Source organism: Rhipicephalus sanguineus, chromosome 11, assembly GCF_013339695.2.
Source record: "Rhipicephalus sanguineus isolate Rsan-2018 chromosome 11, BIME_Rsan_1.4, whole genome shotgun sequence".
In the NCBI taxonomy this organism is placed as follows: domain Eukaryota; kingdom Metazoa; phylum Arthropoda; class Arachnida; order Ixodida; family Ixodidae; genus Rhipicephalus; species Rhipicephalus sanguineus.
Window position 1 is genome coordinate 126,660,442 of NC_051186.1, and position 24,597 is coordinate 126,685,038.

The 24,597-nt window shown below is 49.4% G+C and overlaps 1 protein-coding gene across 1 annotated transcript; it reads right to left on the reverse strand.

Annotated features, from left to right (window-relative positions):
- Positions 1-2,272: 2,272 nt before the first annotated feature.
- On the reverse strand, positions 2,273-24,538 carry LOC119374137 (26S proteasome non-ATPase regulatory subunit 8). The gene is made up of 7 exons (XM_037644200.2): positions 24,383-24,538; positions 23,978-24,050; positions 22,482-22,584; positions 21,085-21,178; positions 20,547-20,645; positions 5,980-6,165; positions 2,273-2,457 (listed from the first exon to the last, which is right to left on the reverse strand). The coding sequence occupies exons 1-7, from the start codon at positions 24,488-24,490 to the stop codon at positions 2,326-2,328; spliced, it is 795 nt and encodes a 264-aa protein (XP_037500128.1). The 5' UTR covers positions 24,491-24,538; the 3' UTR covers positions 2,273-2,325.
- Positions 24,539-24,597: the final 59 nt, after the last annotated feature.

Here is a 24,597-nt window from a genome sequence, read left to right on the forward strand (position 1 = left end):
CGCAACCTGCAGGGGCCAAGAAAATGTGTTCCATTTAGCAGGAGTTCCATTTACTGAGAGATGAACAGGGTTGCAGTCCTCAGGTACGAAACCACAATCATATTGGAGGCAGCTGTTCCACTTAAGCAGCAATTCCATTTAAGAGATTTCCATTTACTGAGAGTCTACTGTAATTATTTTCACCTCTGAACAGTCCTCAATCTCTGAGGGATTGAGGTTGTTAAAGGATCACTCAACAGTAGTTGGAAAACTGCAAGGAAGTCATAATGTGATCTCATATGCAGATTGGGCAATCTAAGGCTTTTTTCTAATTTATCCACTGTTATGAATAACACGATGGATGCAGACATTGTTACAAAGCAGATACGAAGGTCCCGGGCCAGCTGTCTCCAAACGAGTTTTCCTGCTTCTTGGACTCCCCACCCCTCATTTTGGAGAACGGATTAGACACCTACACCTGCTGTCTTTTCCCTGAACCGAGCGCTTCGGCGGCAAGGTGGCAGCTATGCGCGGGTCTCCTCCGTGGAACGCGTATCTGCAACGAGCTTGTTTTTGGCTAAAGCTGGTGCCTTTGTTCGTAAAAGGATTTTCAGTTACCCGAAGTGACATTGGACCCCCTTTCTTCCGAACTGGTCGGACGTGGAGAGTGAGAGTGCAGTGGTCCCTGGCGTGCCATCCTGGGGGCGGTGACCTATGTGTTGAAGAGACGGACCCTCCAAAGGCATGCACGCTTGTGATTGGACGTTTGCTAGTTATGCAGCTTCAAAGGCATGCACGTTTGTGATTGGACATTTGCCGAGGAGTTTCCCTATCTTGGGAATGAAGCGTATTTAAGTAGCAGCAGAGCGTCTGCTCAGGACGGATCGATCAGTTGTAAATAAACGTCTGTTAAGTTTTCCTCAACGCCGGTCTCTCTGCCTCGGCTTCCTGCTGTTCTGGACGTCCCTGGGCCTGCGGTACGACTCCCGCCGCTCAGCTCCACGCTATCCCCTGAGTCCGCGTCGGCCAACGACGCCGCTCGTAACAACTGGTGGCAGCGGTGGGATGGATCCAAGTACCCGGTCGTAACAATGTGTAAAGCCACCCTCACATTTATTCATTGGAAATGGAAAGATGAGCAGCAGCAACTTGCTCCGCAAAGAATGAGCGTGCGTTCTATGCTCGTGACTTGAGCCAACTTTGTCGTCGTAGCCGTAACACACACTGTGAATATACGGTGTCAAAGGAGTACTGTCACGATTCTGAGACATCGCAAAAGGGATGCTTTACATTTCCTTGGTATGTAGTGTTAAAGCTCTCCACACGCCAGGGTCGGAAAACACGTATAAAACATTTTACTTCGATTTTAAATTTTTCGTCGCTTAGCATCTGCAAGCGAGCCCCACCGCAATGGACATTGTCTCGACGAGCCAGCACTGTGTTCCAATTCTGGACAGCATCGTAGACAGTCTATACTGACAGCTTAGAAGACGGCATTGAGCCCCAATATTCCGAGAAATGGAATGCGTCTGGATGATGTCTGCGTGACGCGATGCCACCTCGCGTCCACAAGAGAAAGCTAAGAAAAACATCTGTTATTTCTTTACCTTCTTTGGTGTTGAAATCTACGAAAAAGTAAACCTAGCTCACACTGAGCACATGCAAAAGCACCAGCTTCAGTGCATACGACCATACCAGCGAGAACAGAGCTATCCGAGCATTTCGCCGAGCCGCCATCTTGTTTGGACAGCAAAGTAGCCTGCATCGTTTTTTGTCTCCGATGCCGTCCTCTCGAAGCTGTCTATTTACAGTCTATGGTGAGTATTGGAACACACCCACAGTTCTGCTGAGTTCGTCATTGCTGCGTCCTGCATGCAGCCTAAATCTCAGAAATCACTGTCGAGGTCGCTGGACGACAAATCTGCGCTAGCACGTCGCGAGTTGCTGTCTCCCCGTGACGTCACACTGTGATGACAAGTCACTGAGTAAGGTAATTTAAATTACAGTAATTACAGAAGCTGTGTCGACTAAATACTGTAATTTAGTGCGACACAGCTAATCAGTACATAGGTATATCAATGAAATGAGGGCTCCACAGAGTACTTAAGAAAACCTTCTGGCTTGTGGCTCCTGCTTAATTGTGCTGTGGAGCCTTCCTTTCTCAGATTCATACTTGTTAAAAAATCACAAAGCCCGATTGACCTGCAAACTATCGTCTACTCCAAAGTGCTTTGTTCTGCAGGTACCAATGCCCCAACGAAGAAGCACGAGACCAAGGGGAGCGATTTTATACATTTAAAAAAGGAAAGGGACAGACAAGCACTGCTGAATGAATTGCAGGGGCCGCTAGACAATCATTTCGAGTTCGCGTGCGTAGCCTATGGCTTGGGTCGCCAGGTCTTCTGTGGAGATGACGTCTTCCGTGTGCTTCACTTCCGTGCCGAACTCGTACACGTTGTTCTTCGCCGTCCACCCTCGCTGTTGGGAGAAAAGAGAACGGAGGTGGGCATTAAGTTACATGCCTTGGTCAGTTGCAAGTTTGTAAAAAGATCACGTCACGTTGTGGCAAAAAGAATGTTCCACACTCCCGTCATGGCTACGAGTGGTGCTGGCCAACACTCCCAGGGTTACACACACAGAAATACCCAATAAGGTGATAGGAAAACGACAGCCACTGTAGCTTGATTGGTAGAGCATCGGATGTGTCATATGGAGGTTCCAGGTTTGGTCCCTACTGGTGGCAGGTTGATTTTTTGTCCACTTAAATTCCTTTCCATTTATTTCATAATTACTATGCTGAAGTTAAGAACTACAGGTAACGTCCCCTATGCCTCCCTTGCCTTTATTGTCTCTTGGTTTAATGAAGTCATGTGTAACAAACAAACAAACCCTTGACCCACTCCCTTTTTCATTCATGCAATGCTTTATGCCATACCCGACACAAAGACTGAAAAGAAGGCCAAACGCTATGAAATTCCATTTTGCCTGTACTGGTAGCCGTATATGCTTGTGTATAAACTGCACAGAAAGGTTACAGCTAAGGTCAGGGTGCAGACTATCTGCAAATTTCGGTGCGCAAGTTGGCCTTACAGCATTGCTTCACAGTAATGCAAAGAAGGTGGCTTCTCGTCAATATGCAGGGATATTTTTGTACAGTGGAACTTCGATTACACGTCCCCCGGTACTGCGACGACCTGCGTTTTACGACGAATTGGCTTGGTTTCGGCAAAACCCCCATAGAAATAATGTATTAAAAACCTCAATTGTACGACGCAATTTTACGCCGGCCCTGCCTCGTACGACGCTTCGCTGGACTGTCCGAGAAAAAAAAAAGACCTACGATGACGCGGGCTGGCACGCAAACACACTGCGGCCGGGCGAAAAAAAGTCCGGAAACAGAGGAACCGAGTTCGTATCCGCGCTGCCACCACAGGGCCTCTTCAATTTTTCGACACGCGGTCGGCCATAGCTAGCCAGAGCCAACGTTGGCCGGAGCCAGCCGGAGCCCATTCGTTTTGTCGCATTGCACTGTGCACTTCCGTTGTCGCCTTTTTTTTTTTTCTCTCTCTCTTCTTTTGGGTGGTTTTGTAGTGACCGTTGTGAGCAGATAACATGGCAGATAATTTCGAGCTCGCTTTCTAGTATGCGATAACTTTCACTAGATTTCGTGTCGTTATACCGGATGTGTTGAACGGCGATTGTTGAGCCAACGATTGCGACAGTCGCGGTAACCGGAACTCGCCGCTGTCTAGCTACCAGAGGGCTGGGGCGTTTTAGCCGCTTGCGATTGGTCGAAGCTTGCAAATCGAATAGGCCTACTGCCGTGCTGCCATTCAGCCATTCCTTCACGTGTTTGCCTCATCGGTTGGTTGTGCTGCGCCGCAGCTGCTGTGTCCACGTGCAAAATTTTCTGTGTTCGGACATTGGTGTGCGAGGAAGCTTTCGAATTCTTGGTTGTGAGTGCTGCGTCTCGCAATGTCACGGAACCAAAAACCGCTGACGCTAGGAGAAAAGCTTCGCATAATCGAGGAGGCGGAGAAGCGGAACGGAACAACAAAGGCCAGCATTGCCCGCGACCTGAACATTCCCGAGTCGTCGCTGAAAACGATCCTCTCGAAGAAGGACAGCATCCTACTAAATGCGGCAAAGTTCGGCCTGAACAGGAAGGCCGCGAAAGATGGCAAATATGCTGTCATGGAGAAGGCCCTCGTTGAGTGGTTGCGTCAGGCCCGCAGTTCAGGAATTGCCGTGGATGGCGCAATTTTGAAGGAGAAGACTGAGACAGTTGCATTGCGCTGCGGCATTGAAGACTTTAATGCCTCCAATGGCTGGTTGGATCGCTTTAAAAAACGCAGTGGAGTTGTGTACAGCCGCTGCTGTGGAGAGAGCGCGTCAGTCAGCTCCGACACTGTAGAAAAGTGGACTGCATTGCTGCCGGAATTGATACGGGAATACAAGCCGTCCGACGTGTTCAACGCAGACAAAACTGGATTATTTTATAATATGCAGCCAGAACAGACATTGGCATTCAAAGGAGAGAGCTGTCACGGGGGTAAGCGAAGCAAAGAGCGTCTTACCGTATTGCTTTGCGGTAATGAAGACGGCTCTGAAAAGCTTCCTGCCCTCGTGATCGGCAAGTTTGAGAAGCCGCGATGCTTCAAGAATTTGAAAAGGCTGCCGTGCCAGTACACATTCAACCGGAGAGAAAGATTCTTCTTCTGCTTGACAATGTGCCATGCCATCCATCAGATATGTCGCATTTGAGAAATGTGAAAGTTGTATTTCTGCCCCCCAATTGCACTAGCCAGCTGCAGCCACTTGACGCTGGGGTCATCAAGTGCATGAAACAGAAATATCGGAAGTTTCTGGTGCAGCGTCGGCTGGCGGGCATGGAACACAAGCAGTTGGATAAGAAGCTTTCTGTGCTTCATGCAATGCACTACATTGCTAGTGCATGGGACGCAGTCACGCCAGAAACCATCGCCAACTCCTTCAGGCACTGCGGCTTTAATAGACGTGGTGCTTGTTCTACCAGTGAAGCTGCAGTGCCTGTTGACGACGAACCAGAGTTCGGCAGCCTGAAGCTGCCTGCATCTTTCGCGGACTATGTTGGTGCCGACGACGACGTTGCAGTGTGCAGTAAAGTGTCGCTGGATGACATTATTGAAACTGTGCATCCCGACACTGCAGGAACTTCCGACGAGGGAGAGATGGACGACGCTGCAGAGGCTAGCGCGTCCGTTCAGACTTACGCGGACGTGTTGTGCTACGTCGACCACATTTGGCGGTTTGCTTGCGCACGCGACGAGATCGGCGACTTGCTGCCGGATGTTGCAGCTGTCGAAAGAAAGCTGATGCGTCGTGGCTGGGCAAACTCTCAGAAGAAAATCACAGATTTTTTTAAAAGGTGAGAAATAAAGGTTCGTTCACACCTCCGATAAAATGCGTGGTTGTCATTTTTTCAATTAATTTAATCTACGTTCCTCGGAGCAGCGTAGGTTTGTGCGGCGGACTTTTTTAGGCATTATGTGCCCGCTGTTGTGGGGCAACAATGACCGTCACTGCCTATATTCTCGGTTTTTCGATTATACGACGATTTTGCGCGGTCCCCTGAAAGTCGTATAATCAAAGTTCCACTGTATATATTTTTACAAATCAATGTTTCTGCTGGTGATCTGTAACTGCTGGTGACTACATCAACCGCAGATCACTGCGGGTGATGTAGTCACGAGCAGTTGAGATAATATAGATCTCCAAGGCAAATGCTTCTGCTTATGGAAAACTGACACGAAATGAGTTTTGTGCGTGTGTATAGTAAATAAGCCCAGCTTCATGTCAATAAAGGTGTTCCTATTTTTTTAAAATTTCTCAAAAGATATGGGTCCACCTATATTGGAACTTTTCTTTTCACTTCTCGTAGAGCACGACATCCTCACGCTGCATTCATGCTCAACCTATCTTTGAATAAATAAGGTGGTAGCACTGGTGGAGGGGGCTCACTTTGCTGGCGTAGACGTCAGTCAACTGGGGCGAGTCGAGGAAGAGCATGCGGGTGGCATCGGGGCTGGAGATGCGCTCGTAGGCCTTCTCGATGCAGCGGGCTATCTCGTCCCGCACAGTGTCCAGCAGAATGTCCATGAAGAAGCTGTAGTTGGCCGCCGGTACGTTGTCCTTAGACTTGAACACCTGTAGGGTCGCCACAACAGTAGTCGACTGACCATTCGAACATGCTCAGTTATTCAGGGAAGGCAACCGATACACAGAAAAAAATATCAAGAAAGGAGGGTAGGGCACTACTGCAACAATCCTTTCTCAATGCTGCACCGAGAAATTTGAATGGCCCGAGTGTTGAAGCTATGGGCTTCAAGTGGCAGTTAACGATCTCCACCTTCAACGTTTCCCGTCAGCAAGGCTCAAGCTTTCTTGAGAGCCTTTACGAAGGTTGTGCGAAGGTTGACCGGCGTATCGCGAGCAGGTCGCAGACACAAGAGCATGCCTATCAAATCGAATACGTCAATAAGTACATCCCTTATTGTACGTCAGTGGTGTACTCGATCCCACTTTCATGTGACTGTGTGCATGTCGGGCAGACGGGACGCTGCATTAATGTGCGCCTGTGCAAGCACAATACAGTAAAAGCTCGTTAATTCGACACCCGTTAATTCGGAAATTCGGATAATTCGGACGGCTCCATTGGTCCCGGCCGAAGTGCATGTTAATCTATGGGACCAAACCTTCGTTAATTCGTCAGAATAGGGCTCCGCACCGCTTAAGGGGGTACATGGTACCTGGAGCTATTTTTTTTATTTATGAACCAAATTCAATTTAAAAGCACAGGTATATGTATTTTGTTGTGCTGATTTCAAAAATGCAGTGATTTTTTCTGTGACTCAATTAGTTAGCGAAATAATTAGATATTAATTACTAATAATTGGTGAGACAATAGATAAAAATCTACTGAGCAGAAAGTTAAATTTAGTGCATGAATGCAAAGTAGAATACATAAGGATTGAACTGCTGCAAGCAGTTTTCACATCCAACAACAATTAGCAATTTAGGAGCTCATCAAAGCTTAGATGTTTATGTCACAGCCACTAATGAACTTGAACAAAAGCAAATAAAAAATTATAGAGAGAGAAAACAAATAATCTGCTTGCAGCAGTTCAAGCTCTAGGCATTCAGCATCACATATAAAAAAATTACAGCTGTAGCTGTCCTAGGAATTTAGATATCACTGTACCAAACAAGAAAAAGGAGTAAAAAGCTTGTTCTGAGAAAATCGCGAAAAACGTAAACAGCTCAATTTATTCCAGAATATCATAAAGTATTTACAATTTACCAGTTGTAAATGATCAGTAGCCCCCTGGCACATAGTCTGTCTGCACATTGTTGCCTGTGTGGCGTTTTTTCAGGGCTCGGTGCATATTTTCTGCTGATGCACGCTTTCGAGTTGAAGCTTCCAGGCGCCGCTGATCTTTTTCAGCCATACGATTTCTGCACAGTGTGCTGGGGCTTAGGCTCAGCTCCTTTAGTATTGATGCAGTTGCTCTCACATTTCCTGCATTAAACCTTAGCACTGCCTCCGCCACAGCTGCTTTTACGGTAAAAAGGGAGGCATGGCGCTCCTTTGGTGCAAGCGACCATATGACCGAATGGAGGCTCTCATTGCTGTTTTGAGTCTTCCTTCGCAAGCACCTCTCAAGCAATTTTCTGTTGCTGAGGCGTTCGTATATAGGCAACAAAGCCTGACAAACATGAGGAGGCAGGTTGCGAGGGTGTTTTGGTGCTGGCTCACCCCTAGCCTCTGCGGCATTTTGGCGGCACCACGAATTGGGGCCTGTTGGGCAGAAGGAATGGTTTGACACAGTGTCGTTAGACGTTATGTGATGGTAGGTTGCCATCACTGCCTTGTGCATGGCATCCACATCTCCTTTGTGCGTTTTTAGTGCCCATCCGTAATAGGAGCTTAGCCGCGTAATTAGGTCAGCTGTGAGCCGACCTTTTCCGCCAAGGCTCTCAAGGCCAGAAGCTTTGCTTCTTGAGACGAGGTTGCGTAGTGCCGTGCCCATACGTTTTTGTACGTGGTTCACGCAGTCCTCTTTTTCCACTTCTACGTAACCGTAAACTTTCTCCTCTTGGAGTGCGAGATACGTACGGCTGTCTCCATCACTAAGTACTGTAGTGTACCGAAGACCGTGCCGCTCGAGGGACCGCTTCCATAAAATAAGAGCTGCCTCCACTTCCATTTCTCCTGACTTTTTGTTAGTGTTCTTCTGACACTTGTGGCCTTTCTTCCAGCTTTCGAAAGATGGATCGCCTTCCTTTGGGCCCGTCTCGCATCCCGCGCAGAAATTGCTCAGGACAACGTAGTCCAAACAAAGCCCCGTGAACAGTTCTATCACGGTGCCGACGCCGATGTGCGAGGAATGTCCGCGAGTCATCCACGACCCATCGTACGACACCGCGATGTTTCCGGGGTTGCTGAGGCACAAATCTTGATAGAGCTCGCGAACCGAGCGTGCGCACTCACTTGTCACATTTTTGGCCGCACGATCAGCTGCGGGAACCAGCTTACCTTTGAGGTAGCTTTGCCACGTCTTTGTGTTGAGGCCACTACGGCTAATGTTCATCAGCGAGAATATACCATTAAAAGCTGTTTGTCGGTTTCCTGTAGCTTGCATGGCGCGAGCCGCGAGAACATTCACACAGAACGGGTTTGCCTTCGGTTCACCACGGACGCGCGGCGAGCTCCAAGTCCACGTCACGTCACTGCAGTTCGTGCACACGAGACGCAGCTTGACGGCGAGGCCGTATTCACGATCGTCTCTGACGATTTCTAGGTCACCAGCACTGCATAATTTACATTTCGCATGCACAAGCAGAGTGTTCACCAAATCTAAGCTTACAATTGTAAACACACTCGCGTCAGGCGTTTCACATGCGGCATCGGCGTTGTCAGTCAGCAGATCCCGTTTCCTTTCCGTCGCGGGGGTGGACGACAGCTGCAGCAGTTTATCTTGAGCTCTTTTTCTGCCCTCTTCCAATTCTGCGGGCTGCAGAAACTTCGTATCGCAACGCACGCGACCGTCGGCACCTCCGCACGACGACGGGCTTGTTAGGCCTAGGTCCGTATCGGCGGCATCAGCAGAGGCGGCGGCCGCGACGCTTTCGACGTTCGGCTGCCTTACACTCCTCTTCCTGATGTTCTCGATAAGTGCGCGTCGCACTTTCTTCGCCCCAAATGCTTTTTTCGTGTGCGACTTCTTCCGAGCCATCGTTCTACACTTCAGCCACACCGGCGTTGGTCACACACTGAAAACATGGCGCATGGCCGACAGCGCGGATGAGCGCTGTGCAGACGACAAAAAAGGAATTCCGCCAATCGTATGCCAAACTCAGGTCACGTGCGCTGGGCAACGAATGAGGGCTTGCGCTGGGACTCTTTTTTCGCGCACTTTTTTGAGAAAGCCAATGGCAGCATAGAACAGGAGTTGGCGGGAAAATGAAGAAGAAAAATAGCTCTTTAAAACGAGACCAAGATAGCCACGCTACGACGCGTGAAACGGCCGCTGCGTTTTGCGAAAAAAGGGCCTTTTTAGCAATAACTTCGGCTGCAATTCTGCCAGTATTGTTGAAATAGAGTTATGCTACGGCTAAAATATTAATGCAAGAGCTGAGAAACTTTGTGTAGTCGTGTAATAAGACCTCTAGATTTCGAAAATGCCATTTTCCAAAACTCGATTTTTTCGCGATTTTTTTCGTCCCAAAGACCCGTGTCCCCCCTTAATTCGGACAAATGTTGACGGCTGCCGCTACACGAAAGTGTGGTAAGGCAGCGCTGGCACCACTGGAGCGAAACCGAAACCTGAGTGACATCACCATCGTCATCAACTAGTGGGGGCGATCGCAGCGTCACCGAACGTCGCCGTCTTCTTTCTTCGCTCCACTGCGCCTCCGACGCCATTTTCCCTTGTGTTGTGTCGGCACCGTCTCTTCTTGCGGAGTTCTCTTTTTTTCCCCGTTGTGACCATGTTTACATGTGAGGCCCGAGCATGCGGCAGTAGCTGACGATGGCATCGGCGAGGTGTCAGCCGAGTCCACCGACGATGACTGCCCGACCTTCGATGCTGTCCTTCCCTCAGATATGACTCTTCAGCACTACATCGCGATTGATGATTGTGTCGCCACGACTGGTCTACTGCCCGATCAAGAAATTATTAATGATGTCGCGAACTCATCGCACCTCACGGGAAGTCTCGGAGGCTCTTTTGATATTAGAGGACGTTTGCCTGAGCACTTCCGACAGTTTGCATGCTGTTGGCCATTTGGAAGAGTTAAGAAAAATTGTAATGTCAGCCGGAATCTGCGCGAAAACGCAGACGACCATTACAAAATACTTCAGCAAATAAAGGTATGCTTCTCCAACTTGATTTTAATGTTGTTTTTCCTGTTCATTCGTTAATTCGGCATTCGGTTAATTCGAACATTTTTTCCGGTCCGGTCAAATCCGAATTAACGAGCTTTTACTGTAGTTCTCTAAAAGGCCAAGCTAGCTTGCACTTGTCACTACACTGTTGTGATTGTGGATGTGTTCTTTCGTCTGACAACACCACTATTTTGTACCGTAACAGGAGGCGGACGCAGCAGGAAATTCTGGAGGCTGCACACATCGGTGTTCTGTCCGATGCGTGCATCACTCAAGCCTCGATTGCCTTACTTGGCAAAGAGCTCGATTATCAGAGCTTAAGAAGATAGGTATGGCCAAGGGAGTGACATGCCCATAGAGCCAATGGGGACAAACATTTGGACGCGATAGTAGCGCCGTCTTGATTCTAATGGTATAGTTGCAAAAACGATTTAAAAATGTTATCTTGCCCTCCAACAGAAAAAGTTATTATCTTTCACATGCAATTTAGTTTTAAGAACTATGAGTTGTGTTTAATGTATAATTTACAGCTGTATAAAACGAAATATGTTTCGAAAGCACAAGGGTGCTCTGATATGGCAGCTGGCGTTCCGCATAGCAGAAGATGTCGTCGTCGTCTGCTTCTGCGTCACGACTCTCCCCTGCTCGCTCCGGCAGCCCCCTCCCTGAATTTCTCTAGTTTCCATAATGTACATTGCAGTCAGTTACTCATTAGAAACTCAGAAGTATTTTGCATATTTACTTTAGTAGTTTATTGCTGTTGCATACAGGCCGAGCGAAATGACAACGCTGATCACACAAACTTGCTACAGTAAACCATGTTATTGTGACTGCATCGATGTTTACATAAAATGAAGGACATGTGAGTAGCGTTTTAGCGTGTATACCAGTGAATAGTATGCATGCATAAGCATTTATGTGCAAGGAAGGTGCATATACGCATAGCCCCACCACAGATGTGCGGAGCACAGAGGCTGTCCAACGCTGGATGACAGTTACATCGAACTGCACGAAGCCTTCGCTGGTATAATAAGAGGTATACCGCTAAAGTCCCTGCACTCAAGATGTCGCACCACTTTGTCCACAGTATTTGGGAAACTGTCGTTAACTGATATGAACATATCCGCGTGCTTTTCACGACCATCAGTGCGGCGCGACTGTTTTCCAGTTTGCACTGCCACCAAAAGTGCGTCACTTTCCGATCTTCCCAGCGTTTGTACTATACACGCTTCTGACAGTTTGATTACTGCTGTCGGCAGTGTGCTGTCATCGTTTCGACGGTGGCGACACCGCGAAGCTCGCAGCATGCCATAGGCTTCGCATAGCTTTGCTGTTTTATTGTACAGCCGCAGCCACATCTGTGTAGAGAGCGCGAGCAGCTGGTTTTTGCTCTGCGGGGCGACACCTTGAGGCAGTTTTGGGCTCTGACGTGGTGTGTATGAGCATGTGCAGCCTACCGTATATACTCGTGTAAGGGCCGCACTTTTTTTTCGAAATTTTTGCTTGGTGCGGCCCTTACACGAATCAGGCCGATGACAGCTCACCAAAGGTCTGTACTGTTTCCGCGACAGTAGCAGAGTGTAAGAGAGTCGCAAATAACATTCCAGGAATGTTTTTATTACGATTCCATTTCGCTATCGCTGTCCTCGTTCTCGGAAGAGCTCGCCTCGGCGTCGGCGTCCTCCCAGAGACGTTCATCCTCAGCGCCGCTCATGCAGTTTGAAATTCCAGTCACCTTGAAGCTTTTCGCGACTGTTTCAAATGACACGGCACGCCACGCACTCAAAATCCATGCACACACTTGTTGTAGCGATGCCCACCCCCGACTTGCCTTGAATTGTGCCTGGGGTATTTCCATGTGGCGAGCGATGGCCAGGGCTTTCACGCGGATCATGTCAGTTGAGACGGCGTAGCCGTCCCTTCGAGTGTCGATGACATATTTGACAAGTTCGCCTTCGAGTTCCGGGTACTTGCACTTCTTTCCGCGAAATGCCTTTTGGCTCCTGTTGGTAGCGGCGAGGGCATCTTTCTGTTTCATCCAGTAACGCACGCGCTTCTCATCGTCCAGCTTCTCGCTTGCCGTGCTCCTCGGCATATTCAATCACTTGCAGTTTAAAGGCTGCAGTGAAAGATCTCAAGTGCCGGCCCATCGTCCCTCACCTGCGATGGCTCAAGCAGGGCCACTACTACAGACAAAGTGACACCGACAACACCGATCTGAAGAAACACTGCCAAGCTACCCACACGATGCCAACGATGCGCCACACAAAGCAATAATGGCGCCATCGAGGTCGGCGGAAGCGGAAAAGCTGGCAGCGCCATCTAGCTGCAATTTAACTAACTACACTTTTCTGGCGGGACTTTTTGAATTTTTTTTTCGAAATTCCCCCTCCAAAGTAGGGGTGCGGCCCTTACACGAGGGCGGCCCCTACACGAGTATATACGGTAGTAGCCAGGCTGACCCCGTCAGAGCCCGAAACTGCCCCAAGGTGTCGGCCCGCAGAGCAAAAACCAGCTGCTCGCGCGCTCTACACAGACTTGAACGTGGCTGTACTTGTTTTTCTAACCGGACCCTCATGTGCACGTGCTATGCAGCCCTGTTATTTCAGCATGGTTATGCGCAATAAATGTTTCAGTTGGCAATCAGCGCTTGTCCCATGTTGTTCTTCCACTGTCGCTCGTTTTTTCGTGATGTTTATTACTATGCATCCATACCAACTAGCCCAGCTTACCACTCTTTTGAGCCATTACGAGTCATCACTTTCCTCTTTCAAGCCATTCCAAGCTGCTCGTCACCTCGCATCGCTGAAGGCACTTGACTCCACAATGGGTGAGCCTGTGTTGTCCCAGAATGACTTCGCCATAGTCCTTCAATACTTTTTCTGGTCACGAAACTTCGCCGTCACGCTATGGGGGAGCTTGATATGGCGCGACAAGCTGCCGCGCCGCGGCGCCACCGTCGCTTAGAGGCCACCCTTCTCCAGGTGGATTCCGCAGACGCCGCAAATGCAGACGGCGTGAGCTGAAAGTTTGCACGTGTACTCTCTGTCTGTGACTGCGTTTTGGATAAGGGCCAAGTTCAGGTATCGTACAGTTGAATCGGCACGCTCTCGTGACGATGCCTTTTAGGCGCTGCGTACCGAGGTGCCGTTTCGGCTACAAGGGCAGCGACTGAAAATGTATCGATGTTTTGCATGCCAAGCGTTCATGGGTAGTTCAAGACTGGAAGTGAGCCATAACGCAGCAACAAACGGACAACTTCAGCATCGATTCGAAGCATGTGCATATGTGTGCGAGGCACTTTGATTCATCGGACACCGTATATGTGTACAATTTCACGATAAACGGTGACGCCGTATCGTTGTCGACAGACAAGCCGCGCCTCAGGCCTAACGTCATTTCTCGTGTGTTCCACGGCCACGGCCAACTTTACGAATGGAAAGTCTCGACCACGGACAGTTTTAACGTCACTGAAACGACCTCGAAAGCCGTCTTGTGCAAAGGGAATTTTCAGCCGTGGCAAACGGGCCATTAGCTACTTAATGTAACAAAAAAAAAAACAATATGCAAGATTTCTGTGTCAGTACACCTTTAGAATGTCTTTTGAGCTCTACTCTACCCCAATACTCAGTGAAGGCGAACATTATCCATTTCTCATAAGCATTTGCACGGATTCATTTCCTTCAAAGAAAGATCGCGATTACAATCCTAATAAGCGTCCTGGTTCGCCAAGAAATTACGGCACTGAATGCAAATGGGCGTCAATCCTCGTCACCCTGCTCGTGAGAGATAGAGATTAAGAAACACAATGCGTAGTCAAGGGCATATATTAATCTGTGAGGTTTCCATCGCCGATATTGTCAACATAAATCGCGTTGGAAAACGGTGTCGAAAACTGATACGCACGAAAACTAGCAAAGCTTTCGAGGCCTGGGGGGGGGGATCGGAGATCTCTGTTCATTCCGCGTTCGTTCTGGCGGTGTTACGTCACAAAAGTGGGCGGTCCGCAGCTCTCTTCCGCCGAGAGGAAGCGGACAGCCAATCGTCAGCGGTGAGCGGCGAGCTTTCCGGAAGTAGACGCGCATCGTTTGTCCTCGGCAAGGGGACCGTATATTTCAAAACGAAGGGTTTCTCGCCTTCTAATAAATACAGTTGTTATACGAAAAGATATTGTTTTTCTTTTCAATCTCAAACAGTTTCTGAAACAGCAATAGGTTTGAGCGCTGATATTTATTGGTGTTAGTTTTTCTAACGCGCTCGCTATGTGAAGTCGCGCACGCGAAAAAAAAAAAGAGAAAAGTGGCGGTTGGAGCAGTTTTTCAAGATGTCGTCCCACCGCAATGTCTGGCTTGGCTCCCGGGTTTTTATAAAAGAGCACCCAGAGATACCTACGCCGTCGTGCCCACTGGGGCCGTCGTTCACGAGTGAGGACCGGGACGACACGTGGAAGTAGCTGGTAGCGCTTTTGAACTAAGAAGTCCCTGCGCGTAAGACCACAGCCCAGTGGCAGGCCCGTTCATTTTGTTCGCACTGTTCGTTTCGAGAACAGAAAGCGACGCTGCACTCGCTCATGTCTTCAAACGCATCTCGCACCTCCAACCGCAAGAGAAGCACAGGTCGCAAGCGCCATTTTCTCAAAATCAGCTGTTGCGGCAGCCGCAACCGCCGCATCATGCCGTGCGAAGCCGTTTGTTCGCTCGAGAGAACGCGTGCGAACGGTCTCGCGCTCCGTTCGTTTGTAGCAGACGACATGCTCGTTATGACGCGGTATGACGTCACCAAAAAATAAAAGATCAAGCAAAAAGAAAAATGGCTACGGCCCTCAGAGATGTGTTTTTTTCCGGCTTCGACCAATCGCGTATGCCGCCAGAATGGGTACAGAACGAACGGCGCAGAACAGAGATCTCCGATCACCCTACTCGTTATGCCGCGATATGACGTCACCAAAAAAGAAAAGATCAAGCAAAAAAAAAAAAAAAAAGAAAGAAATGGCGACAGCCCCCGGCCTTGAGTGGCATCTCCCGCTTCAGCCAATCAGCGCGCTTGTTTTCCCCAGGAGAACGAACAAGCGGAACGAACAGATCTCCGATCGCCCCCCTGAAGACGACAACACTTCCCATCAAGCAAGCGTTTCTTGACGGTACGATCTGCCGATGTATCTGTTCCGAACAGACTACCGGCAAATGCAAGCTCACGTCCTAGAACATTTTATGTTACGTAAAATTAGTCCGCAACCACTGCTGGAACGACACGTGTGCAATCAGAAGTTCGGGAAATAACAGTGAGCTCAGGTTGTCAGGCATTTAATGGTAACGCCGCTGATGTCTCATTCTATGTACAGCGCATCACAGTAACGTCAAAGTTTCTTTCTTTTTTTTTTTTTTTGAGGCCTGTTGGGACAGCTAAGGACAAATTTCGCAGTAGCAAAAGGTCTATGCGCGTCGTCTGCTGACACATTGAGCCGCCAGCTGAACTTGAGATTGTTTACTTTTTGTATGCGCCTTGTCTTCGGTAAGAAAACATTCTCAGTAGTTCCAGGTTTAGTTCGCATACAGTGGAACTTCGATTATACGTCCCCCGGTCCTGCGACGACCCGCGTTTTACGACGAATTGGCTTGGTCCCGGCAAAACCCCCATAGAAATAATGTATTAAAAACCTCAATTGTACGACGCAATTTTACGCCGGCCCCGCCTCGTACGACGCTTTGCTGGACTGTCCGAGAAAAAAAAAGACCTACGATGACGCGGGCTGGCACGCAAACACACTGCGGCCGGGCGAAAAAAGTCGGGAAACCGAGGAACCGAGTTCGTATCCGCGCTGCCACCACAGGGCCTCTTCAATTTTTCGACGCGGTCGGCCATAGCTAGCCAGAGCCAACGTTGGCCGGAGCCAGCCGGAGCGCATTCGTTTTGTCGCATTGCACTGCGCACTTCCGTTGTCGCCTTTTTTTTTTTTCTCTCTCTCTTCTTTTGGGTGGTTTTGTAGTGACCGTGACCGTTGTGACTGCAGTGACCGTTGTGAGCAGATAACATGGCAGATAATCTCGAGCTCGCTTTCTAGTATACGATAACTTTCACTACATTTCGTGTCGTTATACCGGACGTGTTGAACGGCGATTGTTGAGCCAATGTTTGCGACAGCCGCGGGAACCGGAACTTGCCGCTGTCTAGCTACCAGAGGGCTGGGGCGTTTTAGCCGCTCGCGATTGGTCGAAGCTTGCAAATCGAATAGGCCTACTGCCGTGCTGCCATTCAGCCATTCCTTCACGTGTTTGCCTCATCGGTTGGTTGTGCTGCGCCGCAGCTGCTGTGTCCACGTGCAAAATTTTCTGTGTTCGGTCATTGGTGTGCGAGGAAGCTTTCGAACTTTTGGTTGCGAGTGCTGCGTCTCGCAATGTCGCGGAACCGAAAACCGCTGACGCTCGGAGAAAAGCTTCGCATAATCGAGGAGGCAGAGAGGCGGAACGGAGCAACAAAGGCCAGCATTGCCCGCGACCTGAACATTCCCGAGTCGTCGCTGAAAACGATCCTCGCGAAGAAGGACAGCATCCTACTAAATGCGGCAAAGTTCGGCCTGAACAGGAAGGCCGCGAAAGATGGCAAATATGCTGCCATGGAGAAGGCCCTCGTTGAGTGGTTGCGTCAGGCCCGCAGTTCAGGAATCGCCGTGGATGGCGCAATTTTGAAGGAGAAGGCTGAGACAGTTGCATTGCGCTGCGGCATTGACGACTTTAAAGCCTCCAATGGCTGGTTGGATCGCTTTAAAAAACGCAGTGGAGTTGTGTACAGCCGCTGCTGTGGAGAGAGCGCGTCAGTCAGCTCCGACACTGTAGAAAAGTGGACTGCATTGCTGCCGGAATTGATACGGGAATACAAACCGTCCGACGTGTTCAACGCAGACGAAACTGGATTATTTTATAATATGCAGCCAGAACAGACATTGGCATTCAAAGGAGAGAGCTGTCACGGGGGTAAGCGAAGCAAAGAGCGTCTTACCGTATTGCTTTGCGCTAATGAAGACGGCTCTGAAAAGCTTCCTGCCCTCGTGATCGGCAAGTTTGAGAAGCCGCGATGCTTCAAGAATTTGAAAAGGCTGCCGTGCCAGTACACGTTCAACCGGAAAGCCTGGATGACGGCTGCTATGTTTTCTACATATCTGCAGCAGCTGGACTCCAAAATGGGGGCTAAGAACAGAAAGATTCTTCTTCTGCTTGACAATGCGCCATGCCATCCATCAGATATGTCGCATTTGAGAAATGTGAAAGTTGTATTTCTGCCCCCCAATTGCACTAGCCAGCTGCAGCCACTTGACGCTGGCGTCATCAAGTGCATGAAACAGAAATATCGGAAGTTTCTGGTGCAGCGTCGGCTGGCGGGCATGGAACGCAAGCAGTTGGATAAGAAGCTTTCTGTGCTTGACGCAATGCACTACATTGCTAGTGCATGGGACGCAGTCACGCCAGAAACTATCGCCAACTCCTTCAGGCACTGCGGCTTTAATAGAAGTGGTGCTTGTTCTACCAGTGAAGCTGCACTGCCTGTTGACGATGAACCAGAGTTCGGCAGCCTGGAGCTGCCTGGATCTTTCGCGGACTATGTTGGTGCCGACGACGACGTTGCAGTGTGCAGTGAAGTGTCGCTGGATGACATTATCGAAACTGTGCGTCCCGACACTGCGGGAACTTCCGACGAGGAAGAGATGGACGACGCTGCAGAGGCTAGCGTGTCCGTTCCGACTTACGCGGACGTGTTGTGCTACGTCGACCACATTCGGCGGTTTGCTTGCGCACGCGATGAGATCGGCGACTTGCTGCCAGATGTTGCAGCTATCGAAAGAAAGCTGATGCGTCGTGGCTGGGCAAACTCTCAGAAGAAAATCACAGATTTTTTTAAAAGGTGAGAAATAAAGGTTCGTTCACACCTCCGATAAAATGCGTGGTTGTCATTTTTTCAATTAATTTAATCTACGTTCCTCGGAGCAGCGTACGTTTGTGCCGCGGACTTTCTTAGGCATTATGTGCCCGCTGTTGTGGGGCAAAAATGACCGTCACTGCCTATATTCTCGGTTTTTCGATTATACGACGCCCGGATTATACGACGATTTTGCGCGGTCCCCTGAAAGTCGTATAATCGAAGTTCCACTGTAGTTGTTACAACAAAATAGAATGTAAATATTGTCTAAAAAGAGTGGGGCTTTCGGCCGCGACGTACGGGAGAATAAAAAATACAGGCGTCGCCTACGGCGGCCGCTCCGCTGGGTGGCCTTTCTTTTACTGTGGCGCCCCTAGCGGCCACCACTAGCTCTATATTAAACTGAGGCGGCAGTTTCGTGACCAGAAAAGCTATTGAGGGACTATGACTTCGCTAACAATGCCTTGCTCATCAGATACTCTTATTACAGTCAAACCTCGTTAATACGTACCCGCTTTAAACGTACTAACGGTTAAAACATAGTTGCGACGAATCCCCGACCGAGTCCCATAGAGCCCAATGCATTCTCTGACCGCTTAAGCCGTAGTGGTTCGCCCTATGCCTACCGGTTAGTGCGTACCCTGCGTACCGCGATAACTTTTTGTGCCATAAATGTTTACTGCACCGCTCAACTTCCCGACACCAGAATGTGCCGCCAAAGGTCTTCCGCCTTTTTGAGAAGTGCGCAGATCAGTCGATCCCAGATTCCGACTTCCGCGCGATTGCGGCGACACCTTTGCGGGTAAGCATCGGGAAAGAACGAAGGCGAGGTGGCGGCCACCGACGAACGCGTCGACATGACCTATCGCCGACAACCTTATCACAATAAGTATCTTCAGCTATCTGCTCGGGCACGCGTGTGGCGCAGCGCTACTTTTTAAGCCTACTGCACGCTTTTATTAGGTGACAAGCTGAACGCGCTCGGCCGCCAATCGTTGCCGCTTCATTGTGCGCGGCCATCTTCAAGGCTGAAGTTGAATTAATGGCACAAATGCTCGGGCAGGGACGAAGAACTTCAGCCATGTACCAACTAGTCCGACAGCAAACGCTACTAAGCCGTCATCAGGCGCGCACCGCTTTGCAGAAGCGAGAGTAGATCGATGTTGCGTAGTTACGGGCGCCGAGAAACCTCGCTGCATTGACGCTATCACACTAAACGCACGTGTATGATACAGCCAGCGTAGCGCGGTTGTAACCATACTGCACGCTTTTATTAGGTGACCACCCAACGCGTCTCCGTCTGCTGCCAGGACCGCTAGAGCATCGCGGAGTGCGCATCGCTTGCACGAAGCTCGTCATCGCTGCGTTAACCGAACAAGCTACTCGCCGCATCTGTGCACGATCCGGAGCGAAGTGGGTACGAACAACATTCCCACGATAAATGCGCGCGTGCGGCACAGCAAACGGCCCGGTAGTGATGGCGTGAGCCGAGTAGGCGACGTGCTGCACGCAACTAGCCGGGAGACGATCGGCTCCACGCGGCCGTACCGCGTTTCACTGGAACTGTGTCAGTTTTCGTTTAGTAGCAGATCGCGGTTAGACGCACGCACATATACCGCGGGAAAGCAGGCACTGTCCGTTCTGTCGGTCACTGCGTTGACCGCGTATCCCGGACCCTGCAGTAGTTTCGAAATGCTCTTCGGCGTCGCCACTACGTGCTATCGGGCGGTCGTGCGAGTGTGCCAGGATCTTTTCTCCACTTTGGCAAAAAGAAAGAAAAGGCTTTGCGGTGGGTACTTTAGGCAATATTTGCTGTGGCACTCTATTTATTTGCTGGCGGCGATGGCGTACGCTAGGAGATGCAAATTTGTGCTTGGTGTTTAATGCGTACTACCGTTTAGTGCGTAGTTATGCCGCGTTCCCGGCAGGTACGTATTAACGAGGTTTCACTGTAGTTAGCTTTGCTCTCTTCTGTGGTTGTAGGGTTTGCTGTGGTGTTTGCATTTCTTTTGCGTTTGTATAAAGCAATAGTTGAAACCTGCAAGCTTCCTCGTCAGTTTCGTGGGACCGTCTACATTCCCAACCTCAACATCTCTAAAAACCACACGATATCACAGGGGCGAAACCCATACAAAGATGTGACCCCTGCCCGAGTCTACGCTGTGAAAAGCTAAGCCCGATATTTTACAGCAACGAAGGAGGCACAGATAAGCATGGCCCTCTGGCATACCTTGTTGTAGCTGCCCTCCATGAGGAACTGCTCAAGGGAGACAGGATGGTTGATGTACACGTTGTTCTGGATCTCCTTGGCCGGTAGAAGCTCCAGCTCCTGGGGGAAATGGTCACCGTCAGTTTTTTCGACATTTGTCACGGTCGAGACAAAATTCCGAATGTGTTCAGTTCAGACGAAATTCAGTTAATTTTTGCCGGGCTGTGCTCCGCTGCGCGGGCTGTCAGGCAAGTGCTACGTCAGAAGCCCATTCTCAGAGGCGGGCTGTGTGAATTGCACTAACGGCATGCGGACCACTAAAACGTGATTTTCTTTCAAAGTAGGTATTTCCTTGAAAAGCACTATGGGGTTTTTGAAACACCACTGCAACAATCCACGCTGACCTGATATTTGCCTTTAGTGTCCCTTTAACAGTCTACGTTGACCGATGATTGTGTGTAGCACCTCTTTGTGCCAAGCTAAAGCTGCTGCCTGAATACGAAGTCTGGTTTGCAAAGATCCCGATGGTTTTTAAACAAGTCAAAAATGTTGCGCTCACCGTGTGGAATTCGGCAACCCTGTTTTGAGACAGGAGGCAGAGGAGGTTGAGGCCAAGCAGCTCGTACTTGTGTGCGGACTCTGGCAAGTCGTTCCTGTGAGCACATCAACGCACAAGTTAGACCACTGAAGACTTGTGCACAAGCAGTGCCCAGTGTTGACACTCAATCCCCGCACTAAGGCATACAGTTGTATAATTGAAAACTCTTTGTGAGACCACTCCATGCTGTAAGGTGGGTGACCAGCAGAGCTGACGGCCACACTCATGCCTATGCTCTCGTCGGCATACTTCGTAAGTGTGCTGCTCCTCAGGCGTTATCAAAATGCATGGCCGTTCCGTACTTGCTACAGATCGCCGTGCCAATGCAGCGCTTTTACTCGACTGGTGCGGTGAAACAAGTACTGACAGCTCTTTATCACTATAATGCATTAGTTCTTTCACCGCTCCCGAGAGGGCACTGGGAATTTCATCAGTTTAGTGCTTCAAGTAAACATTTGAAGCATTAAAGGGGCCCTGCAACACTTTCCCAAGTAACCATTGAATGGCTTCATCGAAAGAGTTCATTGCCTCACGAATCGACCACTGTAAAAAGTTTAGAAGCCGTCAAGTACGAGCGGAGTTAGAGATTTGTTGCACGCTGTAATTGCTTTCTCTCTTCTCTCGTAGCTACGAGCGCGCCCGAAACTAAGCCGGGAGGGATGGCACATGGGAAAGTTATGCCACGTGCACGTCATGACCTTTTTTATTATTTTTTTTTGTCCTTCGAACGCGCGGGTTTCAGTGCGATCAAGAGGGCACGTGGCTGCCTCGCTTGACGGCCACAGCAACTATGCAGCTCATGATGCTCAAATGAGCCAATGGCCGTGAATTTGCGTATATAGCGTGATCATTTGGGTACATGGCATCATTTGTAGAAAGAAGAGAGAACGATTCCTAGCTGACTGAGAATTAATTGTAAATTCCAGGCCGTGTGCTGTGCTATAATGTTTGGCTCGGGTGTTCTCAGGAGCCTTGACTACCGATTGGGAGTGTTTTCTGACCATGCTGAAAAGGTGCTGCAGACCCCCCTCCCCCCCCGTTAAATTGATAAAACCCCTGGTGCTCTCTAAGGAGCAGTGGTAGAACTAATGCATTAAAGATCGTTTTTCCACTGCTCCCTAGAGGGCACTAGGTGTTTTTGCGTATGGACAGTGACATGAAGAAACGAAGGAGATGTGACGCACACAGCTACGCCAAACCTGCACAAACGCGTGCAGTGCTTGGCACTGCTTGTTTCATTATAAACGATTCTGCTGTTTCATTTTCTCCTATTTTTCTACCGATCAGCGTTCACTGCATTCGTGCTGATGACACATACCACTTGTGAACCAATACCAGAAATGCCTGGGTTAACTTACTGATAGTCGAGGTAGTAGCACTTCAACTGGGCCATGTAACGCTCAAAGGACGGGATGTCGCGAGTTTTGATGCTCCACTGTGCACCAATTTCGAGTATGTCACCTGCGACAAGAAGCACAGGCGTCAGGGCGAGTTCACACGCAAAGCGACTAAGCAACGCATATTCCTGGTCACAACTGAAACATTGGGACGCTGTACTTGGCGACAGCCTAAGAAAACATGTCAGCTCCGCCCCCAGCCATTGCTGTCCCTCCCACAGAGAATTCGCATAAACGCTCCATCCAATAACGCTTACTTATTTTCATGACGTCGAGCACTTTTCGAGTGTTTCAGATGGTAGACTTTCCCATACAGACACACGTTTGTGTCGCTGGTTTTGCGTCGGAAACTTGAACGTCCCGGTAAATTCCGTGAGGGACCCTGACATCGATGCTGAGCCAAACGTAATGTGTTATGGAGTAAGGATGAACATTTAGCTTGTAATATCAGCAGTATTTACATTAGCCGAGTAAAAAAGCACTTATGGTATGAGCGGAAACCAGCTAGTGCGACGGTCTTTCACAGGTGGAGGGCAGGTGTCACAGTTCTGGGGGTGGGGCTTACATTTTTTTCTAAGGTTGTAAGAGAGTATATAACAAAGAAATCACTGGCGACCCACTTCGTTCGGATGGTTAACCAGTGAGGCTGAAACATGCGGACCCGGTGTTATTCATGAGCTAGGATCTGTAGAGTGCCTGCTTTTGATTTCTCTATCACCACATTTAAAAGATGCATGCTCGAACCTTTGCATTTGGTCACGATGGCTTAAAGGATATTAAAACATCTAAATGAGCGCTCATATGTTGTCTCGTCTTACTTTGTGTGTGTTTCCTGCGCCACAAATCATTTCAGGTGTACAACCAACCGGCCCAATTAGATTATGGAGTTTGTGGGTAGTGATTAATGCTGCAGCGGGTATCACCCATAGCTGACAAAACCCTAAAAGAAACTAGAGCAAGCGCGGAGACCCTTCGAGGTAGCGCATGCTTCTTCATTATAGTTTCTGCGCATTCACGGACCGCCACATTTTCCCACTTCCTAACCATATACAGATTCGCTGTAAAAAATGGAGGAGAGGGGGGGGGGTGACGGCGCTCATCGACTTGGCTACTGAAAAGGGCACCGTGACTTGCGGTATGCGCGGCCACTTTAAAAGCAAGCAGCTATCACAAAAAAAAACAAAAAAAAACGTGCACGCCGTTATGAGTGACACCGCTCCATATGAACGCACTAGTTCAGGTAGAAAGGTAAAGTTGGTCATAACTAACACTGGTTCGAGCAGCGGAACGGAACAAAGAAGTCAAACTATGTTAGTCCCTCGTTTTAAGTTCCGCTGCTCGAACCGGCGCTAGCTATGAGCCAGCTAGCTCCGGTGAATACGTTGTGCGCTTCAAAGGGAGCCGGTACGCATCACGAGAAACCAGTCAAACGGAAACCAAAGCAGCGATATACTTACGTGCTAAAAGGAGTTCCCTCTTTGAGACTGACGTGTCTGAAGTGGGCAAGAACGGTAACTGCGTCAACGTAACCTAGAGTGAAAGAAAGGGGCGAAGAAAACAACAACACAAACATTAGCACACGGGTACCGACACTCAATGGACAAACCACGATGCGCAGCCGTCAGCGGTGCCGCATGTGAACGAGGACACCCCGTACAACGACATCGCGCTAACTGGGTCTTTTCAGAGCCGGTAGTTCACGTAACTTCGTTTACTACGTGAGAACGTGCACAGTTGCTTCAGCCGCAGCCGTGACATTGCATTTTCGCCGGGCTCACGGTGCGCCTAGGCTTAATTGTCAGCCTTACCGCTGCCCTGCGATGGCGCGCAACGAGCAAAACCGGAGTCGAAGACGCTTATACCTTCAACATGCCCAACAACTCGCCGCATTTCTTCAGATCGGGCGGTTTCTTGCTCCATTCCTTGGAGAGGAGCTGGTAATTTGCGAGCACTCCTTCCAACAGCGCCATGTCTGCCGCTACAACAAATTCGGCCCGCGCGCACGTCGCAAAACGAGAATGGTTTCGTAGCTACATTGATTTTACGATTTAAGTTGTTCCACACACAACATTAATTT

What these genes read in the sequence shown, in the direction of transcription:
- LOC119374137 (XM_037644200.2), bottom strand. Translation starts at nt 24,490, where the DNA reads ATGGCGCTGTTGGAAGGAGTGCTCGCAAATTACCAGCTCCTCTCCAAG. An exon ending in GAGGGAACTCCTTTTAGCAC is followed by an intron (nt 22,585 to 23,977) that starts GTAAGTATATCG and finishes TTCTTGTCGCAG; the next exon opens with GTGACATACTCGAAATTGGT. An exon ending in GGGTTGCCGAATTCCACACG is followed by an intron (nt 20,646 to 21,084) that starts GTGAGCGCAACA and finishes CATTTCCCCCAG; the next exon opens with GAGCTGGAGCTTCTACCGGC.